Here is an 8,933-nt window from a genome sequence, read left to right as displayed (position 1 = left end):
ATGCACTGTAAATCAAAGTTAACTGGCTTGGTGGAACTTCCTCAGTCATTGTGGTGTCAGCTTGGCTTCATGTCTTCATGTGACTTTGTGACAGTAAGAATCTTAAAGTAATCCCTCAGGAGGCAGATTTACCATCAAACAGCTGCTGCAGGAAACCAGGTTTGTTGTGACCAGTTTCTCATCTACAACCTCTGAATATTCATTTTAAGATATTGTTTGTTCTACTTTTGCTGTTGTTGAAAGCTATCTTTAAGCATTTGCTCTGGAATTCACGGGATCCCCTCTTTGTTCTGGTTTTACAGGTAAGACAATGATGGGAGGTTGCCAAGATACCAGCTGGTTCGGTAAGTGGAATAAGCGGTCAGGTGGAAGATTTGATGCCTGTTAGTGTGCCTGTTAACTCACTGATGGTTGCGATCTTCATGGAGCGCTGTAGAAATTCTTGTGCTGCAGCTTCTCATATTGAGTACAAATTAAACGGAGGACGGAGAGGATAAGCAAAATCAGGTATCTTTACACTGTTAGCTTGTTTTAATGGGCGTTAAGAATATTAGTTTTAATAAATAAATTGTTTTCAAAAGAATAACATTTTGTTATTTGATAATTTCGTTGTAAACATGTTTGTTTGAGGGAAATTAACTTCTGTGTTTTAGCCACAATAATTGCTAATTATTTTTGAATGTTCATTTTCTGAGCATTACTATATGCTTTGTTAATTGTCAAAAGCATTAGACTGTACTATGCAAACCCCTTCATTCTATGTTTAAAATCAGTTTGCAGTTTTTGGTCCTCTGAGCTAAAAACCATGAATGATTGTTGCATTTTATTGGTTATTCATTCATTGTTGTAATGGATTAACTATTTTTGCAATGCAAGTCTTTTTGTGTAATAAAATGCAAATGACAGCTTGACATCTATGACCCAAAGGGTGCAAACAGATCAAACTGTGTCATTGTGAGAACCACCATGCTTTCATTTTGTTGTGTTATGCTTTGTTTGCGCTCAGATTAACAGTCAGGGTTATAGAGTGTGCAAACCCTCCAGATTACACAGGGAATTACAGGATTAAAGCAAAAGATCGTCAAAGGATCTGTGTGACTTCTAACCAATTCTTACCACTTTCAACTGTTTAATATTTATTTGGAAGTGTCTAGAAATGCCATCAAAGTTCTGGTTCATTTGTGGTCTTTTGGACCATTGAATGCATTGATGGTAGGTTGTAATTTTTTGGCCAGGAAGATAATAATCTGGTTGTTAATCTAAAGGGAGTTTACGGGAAGTACTCGAAAACTGGGGGACCAAATAAATGAATGAACTAAATACATTATAAGAGGTTTTAATATCACAGTTGTCCTAACAGAATTGCTTTAGAAGCAGCAGTAAAACATTTAAAAATTACTCTTTGAAGTGTAATTGTACTCAGATTTTTATGTTAATTAAAAAAATGTTTCTTTTTCTCTCCACAGAGATTTTGAGCTTTTAGTTTTAAAAATGAGGAACTCGCTTTATTTCCCTTTCAGAGTAAATGTTGTACTCTTTATAATTGGAAGTCTTTTTCGAATATCCCACTTCGTGGACATCTCTGATGGTGGCACAGACAGAAGGATGTATGCGGCAGCCGGAGAAACAGTCCCGCATTCAGAGAGCTCTAATGAGGACATTGGAAACAGTTATGGCAGAGCAGCATCACCACAATCCAGCAATGACCCCATCAGCCTGGAGGAGAGGAAACAAGGCGGCTTTGAAAATCCTTCTGGATCTGAATTCCCAGAAAAATCCCAACCTGCCTCAGGCCCACATTACACGGGGGCACCCAACCAAGAGCTGGACAGAGTAAAAACATCAGTTAGACACAACACTCCCTCCTCTCTACTCTCAGAGCACGGCAGCCATTTAACAGGGAGTCCAGCATCTTCTGTAACATCTGACTCTCTGACCAGTAAGCAAATGTATATACTTTGACTCAACACCCTGGAATATCAGAGTTTAGTGTAGTTGCCATATTTGGAAAAACTTACTCGACATTTTTCTGTCTTTCAGGTTTGGACAAATTCAATCAGCCAGTCCGAAGCAGTGTTCATAGCCTGCCTGAAACTGGGGATCCCTGTGTGATTGGGGTCACACCTTGTCCCATTTTAACAAACGTCAGTGGAACCAGTCTTCTTTGGGGCGATATGAAGCGCACTCTAGCTTTTGCATGGGAGCTGCATGTCTTTGGATCTGCCAGCCTTTTCATTCTAATAGCTCTGCTGGCAGTTTTGGGGATGGCTGGAGCATTCTCTCTTCCTCATCCTCTCAGCAATATCTTGACCTTATCAAATAGTCTACTCTTTACAAGTGGTGCTTTGCGCGCCACCCTCCTACTGCTCGATCCTTATGGTACCCGGCAGGTCCTGCCTCATGCCGCTTTAGTTGCTCTACATAATGCTCCTCTGCAGGTACTCGTCTGGATACAAATTCTTCTTGCTCTGGTCGCAGTTAAAGATTTAAATATGTTACTTCTCTCAATGAAGCTGCAGCACCCGTGGATGATTGGATGTTTGAGCATGCTGCACTGTACCGTCTTACTTATTGCAGACCTGTACTCCTCAGCCTTGTCCCCTGCTCTGCCTCTGATGCTGCAAACCCTGTCTCTTTGCCTGGGGGGCCCTATGTGCTTGTGCATCCTCATAAAGTCTCTTTCCAGTCACCAAACATCTTTTGGATCTTCTGTACCCCAGTGGGTTTCCTCACAGAAGACAGAGCGACTGGGAAAGCGAGTGACCGCAGTGTGTGCTTTCATTGGAGTGTTGTGCTGCAGCCTTCAGATGTACAGCCTCCTCTGGCTTCACGGGCTTCTGGGAAACTGGAGGCGCTTTAGTTGGGGTTGGTGGCTCGTTCAGTTTTGGGCCAGAAATCTTGAGTTGGCATGGGGGTTCTCTCTGCTATTCTTGGGGTCTTGGATCTTCTGGACACCATCTAGGACTCACACAAGAGGGGACCATTGGCAGGGTAGAAGTGAGGCGTCTAAAAGAAAAGAGGAAAAAAGCTTGAGGAGCAAAGTGTTGGGCAGGTTGCAGAAAGGCCTGCTGAGAAAATCTGAGTCTTCTTTGGAGGACCTGATACCAAACAACTGGGACAAGTTTAAAATGTCTAGAACAGGTATCAGCAACAATGCGATGTCCCCATATGATGAAGAACCAGCTACACTCACGTCTGAGTACAAACATGATCCCTTCAGCAGCTGCTGCAGCTCTGACTCTCAGGCTGCTCTGTATTGGCAAAAAGTTGGAGAACGAGAATGTGTTCTTTCCCTAATAGAGTTTGACATGCGACCTCCATCTCCTATCAACTTGCGGCGCAGCATCGATAACGCCCTTCATCACGGACACCTTGTGGCAGGAAGTCTTTTCACGCCTCCGCCTCCCTCCTGGACTCACATCATGGGCGTGGAAAGAGACGGCGATCTGACAACAGCTCCTCCAGCATATGGAGGCTATGGGTGGATGTTGGACACAGAGTCCCTGTCTGCTTCTCTAGACCATTTCCAGGCAAAGGAGCCTGCACAGTCACTCAGCACCACTCCTGATTGTGATGCCAGCATTGGATCTCCGGCTGCTGTACCACAGGAAGAAGAAATGTCCTCAGTAATGCATCAGCCCGACTGGTCTGACGATGACTGCGTCACTAACCTCTGAAGAAGCCCCTCGCACTCATCCAGCCTTTATCCATGGTCATTATCGCAAACATTAACATGGATTTTTCAATACATTCGTATTAATTAGAATCAGGTCCTTTTGGATTGTCATGTTTAGTGTTTAGGACATCTTAACATTAAATGGAAATATCAAGAAAGAAAGCACTTAATATAAACTAATGTTTCACTTAGTAAAGCTGGTATCAAACGACATGCTTGTAAATGAATGTGCTTCCTTTATTATTTATAGATAAAAATTTGCCACTAATCTGATTTGCCTGAATGCTCATTTCTTCCTTTTTATGACTTTTTCTGTCAACAAATAATTAAATGTAGTGAAATTCTCAGATGCAGACCTGAGCTATTTTTTAAATATTTTTTGTGTTTCTATTTTTTTAACCCTTGTGCTATCTTAGATGACCCCCCCCTTACATTGACGTGTTCTCCCTACCATGACAAAGATGGATAAAGGTGGAAAGATTTCATGTAATCCATGGACACCAGTGAAGATCACAAATCATTGAAGAAAAAAGGTTCAGCGCACTGTCTAGTGGGTCTAGATGACCCAACTCCCAATGATAAAGTGCCTAGGATAGCACAAGGGGTAAAGAAATTTACCGCACAAAATGGAAGTAAATACAGTATAAAACACAATTTTACACAATAATATTCAAACATTCCAGGGGAGCATAGATATAACGTGCATTTTACATCAAAACACTCAAGGCTCTACAACCTTTATATATACCGGTACATATATCTTTACGGTTTAGGCCTTTGGTGATAAAATGGAGATGCATTTCAATTTTTTTTAATTTATATGGGAGGAAAAAATATTATGGGATTTTGCATTCATGGATATATCATTTTCCAAATACAATATTAACATTAATTATGAGGGTTTCTTTTTGAGTCCACATTTTTACAATGGAAATGTACAAAAGCACATGTTCAAATATCAGAGTGAAGTTGGGGTGAATATGTTCTTTGATAAATTGCAAACACTTTCTCCAAAAAAAAGTCTACTTTCAGTACAATTCCAAAAAACATGGTTAATTGTTTCTGGGTATTCTTTGCAAAAGGTAGTTAGGGTCAATTGTTTTCATGTGTCTTAGCATGAATTGATTGGTGGGGTACATTTTGTGCATTATTTTAAAAGAAAGTTCTTTCATCTTATTATTTATCATGAATTTTTGGGTCACACTCCAGCCTTTTCTCTAAATACTGTTGAGGACAAACTGTCTCCAGTAGGTTTTGGTGCAGAAATCTCTCTGATTCAAGGCAAACCTCAGCATTCAGGGTCATTCGAATACAAAAGCTGATCATGTAGCCCCGCCCACAACAGGTGCAACTCGGTGGTGATTGGTTGCTCAATTAACCAACATTCTACAGAACCTATATGAATGTCGGTTCGAATCCGGTGTGAGAGCTCAGCGGAACGTTTCTAATGCACACGCCTAACGTAACGACAAGCGGTGCGATGACGCTAAAAAGTGGGTTTTTGTTGGTGGTCATGGCGGTTCTCGCGTCCTGGAAGCTCTGCGCCGCAGATGCGGTGCGGGGCAGATATCGCCTTAGAAGTTTGGTGACGGGCCTGGAAGTCGATCCCGCGGCCCAAAAGAGGCTCGGTTCGCTCACATTCCGAAATAAGGCCGACATAAATTCAACAAAAGGCAAGTTCTCCTTTGGTTTCAGACTTTCTATGTGGTTCTGCCTCAAAGCAGCAGCTGCAGCTGCCTTGTCAATTATATGAATGTCAATTATAGTCAAACCTGAGATAAATGGATTTTCATTTCATTTGTAGCCCATAATCACTTATTCTGAAAATGACTCCTCAAATGTAATACAGAGAAGTTGAATTTTATTTTTTTGTTTAGTTATCTTTTATTATAGCAATCTGAAGTTTAATAGATCTCAGAATGACTTTGGGGGAAATGGGTATAAATGTAACTAGAATGCTCAGCATGCTTGTTCTAAACTTCTATTTTACAGCTATTAGGAAGTGTTTCTTTGGTGTCCTGCTCAATCTTTGTCTCCAATGCACCTGAGTCAAATCACCTCATCAGTTCTCATGTTGACCCAGGTCTGGAGGAGCAGGAAAAAGGGAATAAAACATGTAGAAAGAGTTGAGGACCATGGTTGATAAACCATTAGTGTCCAATGATCTCCCCCCCCCTCTTTTTTTCTAATGTCAGAGGCTACTATGGAGAAAAATTGACCAAATGGTTGGAGATCTGAACAGTTAAGTGTTTCCACCTATGCAGTTAAACTTTTGGATGGGCCTTTTTTTTCCCCTATAGATTCTGAAGAAATGAAAAAATTGTATCTGAGCAAAATGCAACGTGTAACATAAGTGGGAAATTGACTATTTTTGTTTTATTCTTGACTCATAGGAACTCAGACACCCTATTTTTTCCCCCCCCTTGAAGTTGAAGCTGGTTATGAACTCGAAGGACAGTGTCACTTTAACTGACCTTCAACCAAGTCTGACTTTTTGGCTAGTATGATGGATTTGACCAACTATATGAGCACAATGTATTTTTTTTTCTTCAGAGTTGTTGCCAGAAACTATAAAAACTTTTTAAGTCATTTGATCAGAATTGTCTAAACGTATTTTCTGCCGAACTATCAGATCATTTGATCTACCTTATAGTAGCACTTGAAACTTGTCTGCTTGGGCTCAGAGAACCATAACTGCACAACTAAAGTAAAATGCAAACATTGTGTTGATGCAGTCTGCACTTTCAACACTTACAGACCATTACTACAACCGGTCAAGGGACGGATTGCTGTTGTTGTTGGAGCATGTGGTTGTACTTTTTATTGTTAAAAGGCATTGTGAATGCCTCTTAAACCATATCTATAGAATACCAGCAAATGCTGCTGGTCTGGTTTTTACAATGTATTTTATGAAGAAGCAGTTGATCTTCAAAGTAGTTTTAATTTACTTGGATAATGACTCCTAAATTATATTTGGGTAATGGGACTTCATTTACTTTGTGTGGTTTTCATTCTAGATGCTGTCATAGGCTGCTTTTTTTTATTGTAGCCATTGAAATCTCTTCACAACTTACTTTTGTGCTCATGTTGAGACTAGATACACATGTCAGTTGCTTGATCTACCATTTAGATGTTGTCATTAATTTTATTTGTATGAAATTCAAGAAAATTTAAAGATAAATGGACAAAATGTTAAGTTTGAACATGCATGAGTAAATGATCAGAACTGTTTGACTTGAATACACTTTGTTTCCAGTGTTATCAAAACTACAGCAGATGGCTCCTTCGGTGCAGTGTGGTGACAACCTGATGACCCTTGCAGTCAAAAGGACAGGTGCTCCACCCTTTCTAGTGGACAGTGGTGGGTTCCAGATCACAACTGCAAATGCTACTTTATTTTTCTGTCGCCTAATAGTGTTCATCCCAGCAGGTCAGGCTCCTCTTGTTCCTCTGTCTCAGATGCCCCACTATTGTGGGTTTTCTATGAAGAGGTCCCGCAGAGATATTCAGTATTCCACGCCCTATCGAGGCTGTTATGTTAACAAACAAGTGAGTGCTATTTCTCCAACATGGAAAGTCAATGAGGCTCATCTTATCAGCACATGATGTTCAAACTTGGCGTTTTCTCTCTGTAGGATGGTGATTATGTACTGCCGCTGCGTTTAATGGGGGAGCCAATGGCCATGTCTTGTCCTACAACATTACCAATGCCATACATTTTCTGCTTTCCATCAAGGATGCTTGTCAGGATGGCAGGTGTCTCAGCTAATGAATTCAAAGTAAAAAGTAGGTAAAGACATTTATTGACTTTCTAACGTACCTAGACAATCATCTCATGATGAGCATTGCAGTGTCAGGCACATGGCAGCCCCTGCTGTCGGCCCATTCCTGTGGATTGACTTTTCAAGAACTTAACGGGGAGTTGGTGATCCTCGCTCCCTACAGAAAAGCCTCATGTATAGAAACTAAGGTATGACGTTGAACCTTTTTTTTTTTAACCAAAAAACAGAAGATTCATTTGACTGACCGGTTGTTTAACTTTTCAGGATGATGAATATAGGCTGTCTCTCCAGTGGGCAGACTTTGAACTCTTGGCAACATGTCCTCCTGTAGAGCAGACAGATATTGACAAAGGAACTAATGCTATACCCAGAGACACTGATGTCGTCATGCAGCAACCTCCGTACACTTTTTTACCAATGTATTCCCAGTACGGACAACACCAGTCGATGCACAATCCACCTCGTTTGGTTCAACTACCCCAACCGCAGCTCCCTATTCTTACTGCAGACTCTCCTGAAAGCCCAAAGGAGTCTTTGGCTCAGCAACCACCCTTTAATTTTCTACAGTTGCCTCCATTCTTCTATTTCCCCCCACCTGAATTACCAGCACAAGCACCTGGAAAAGAGAATTCTGCTGCTCCACAGATCCAGATGCCTCCCATGCTGCAGTCTCCCCCGATCCAGATGCCTCCCATGCTGCAGTCTTCCCAGTATAAGTTCCCCATGTTCCCACAGTTTCCCATGATGCCGGAAATTTCCCAACCGACGCCTTCTTCTGCTCCCACGACCACTAAGGCTTTGGTTACAACACCTCCACCTTCCACTGAGCCAAAAGGGAAGCATGAAGTTCCTCGCCACCCACAGTTTCCATTGCTGCCTCAGTATCCTTTTCTACCAATTTCTAAACCTTCATCTCCAAAGTCGGACGCCACCAATGACCCCAACATCGCCCAGCCAGTCAAACCACAGCACCAGCTTCATCCGTCGTTCTCATTCCCTGTGTTGTATCCTCCCCTTGATCCTCATTCTTCAAGACAACTCCAACAGACTCGGACTCCTGCCTCACCTGCAGAAGTCACAAAGGAGCCTCCTGCTCAAGAGTCATTTTACCAGCCACACCCACTCATGCCATTATATTTAATTCCTAAACAGGCTCCTGTACCTTTATTTCTTAATCCCTCTGATAACCCAGCCCAGTCTCAGCCCTTTTACCCAGCCATGCCTCATATGTATTCTTTCCTCCCTGAACAGAGGCAGGTGCAGCTTGCAAGAAGCTGGTGAGGGTACCTGCTCGGTACCATGTGACTCTATAGATCCCTTTCCTGCAGACTTAAAATCATTAGTGCAATGGTGAGATGAATCATAAATGCACAATCATGCAAGGAAATAAAGTTGAATTTCAATTAAATTGACTTATTTTTTTTAACCTGATTTAAAAAACAAATTAATTTGTTTTTCCTTTCCATGTTTTTCAA

At 41.4% G+C, this 8,933-nt stretch overlaps 1 protein-coding gene and 1 long non-coding RNA gene across 3 annotated transcripts; both read left to right on the top strand.

Moving 5' to 3' along the window:
* Positions 1-389: 389 nt before the first annotated feature.
* On the top strand, positions 390-3,946 carry LOC110015099 (uncharacterized). Its single transcript, XR_013655916.1, has 3 exons — positions 390-507; positions 1,467-1,939; positions 2,041-3,946. It is a non-coding gene; the product is annotated as an uncharacterized LOC110015099 (long non-coding RNA).
* A 1,123-nt stretch (positions 3,947-5,069) lies between these two features.
* On the top strand, positions 5,070-8,866 carry LOC100049323 (uncharacterized). 2 transcript variants are annotated; one of them, XM_011474727.4, is made up of 6 exons: positions 5,070-5,349; positions 6,933-7,037; positions 7,107-7,225; positions 7,312-7,462; positions 7,528-7,646; positions 7,723-8,866. In XM_011474727.4, exons 1-6 carry the CDS (start codon positions 5,124-5,126, stop codon positions 8,737-8,739), a joined length of 1,737 nt encoding a protein of 578 aa, XP_011473029.1. In that variant the 5' UTR covers positions 5,070-5,123; the 3' UTR covers positions 8,740-8,866. The 2 variants fall into 2 exon arrangements, with proteins under 2 accessions (XP_011473029.1, XP_020558748.1); XM_020703089.3 differs by having other exon boundaries at positions 5,090-5,349; positions 7,104-7,225.
* The last annotated feature ends 67 nt before the right edge of the window (positions 8,867-8,933 follow it).

The sequence above is a fragment of the Oryzias latipes genome, chromosome 5 (genome assembly GCF_053564925.1).
Source record: "Oryzias latipes strain Hd-rR chromosome 5, Olatipes_Hd-rR_3.1".
Taxonomy (NCBI): domain Eukaryota; kingdom Metazoa; phylum Chordata; class Actinopteri; order Beloniformes; family Adrianichthyidae; genus Oryzias; species Oryzias latipes.
This window is presented reverse-complemented; position numbering and strand designations above follow the sequence as displayed.

Excerpts from the sequence above, each read along its gene's own strand:
- LOC100049323 (XM_020703089.3), top strand. The coding sequence starts at position 5,124 with ATGCACACGCCTAACGTAACGACAAGCGGTGCGATGACGCTAAAAAGT. Across the intron at positions 7,038-7,103 it reads ACCCTTTCTAGTGGACAGTG|CAGGTCAGGCTCCTCTTGTT; the intron begins GTGGGTTCCAGA and ends TGTTCATCCCAG. Across the intron at positions 7,647-7,722 it reads CCTCATGTATAGAAACTAAG|GATGATGAATATAGGCTGTC; the intron begins GTATGACGTTGA and ends TTAACTTTTCAG.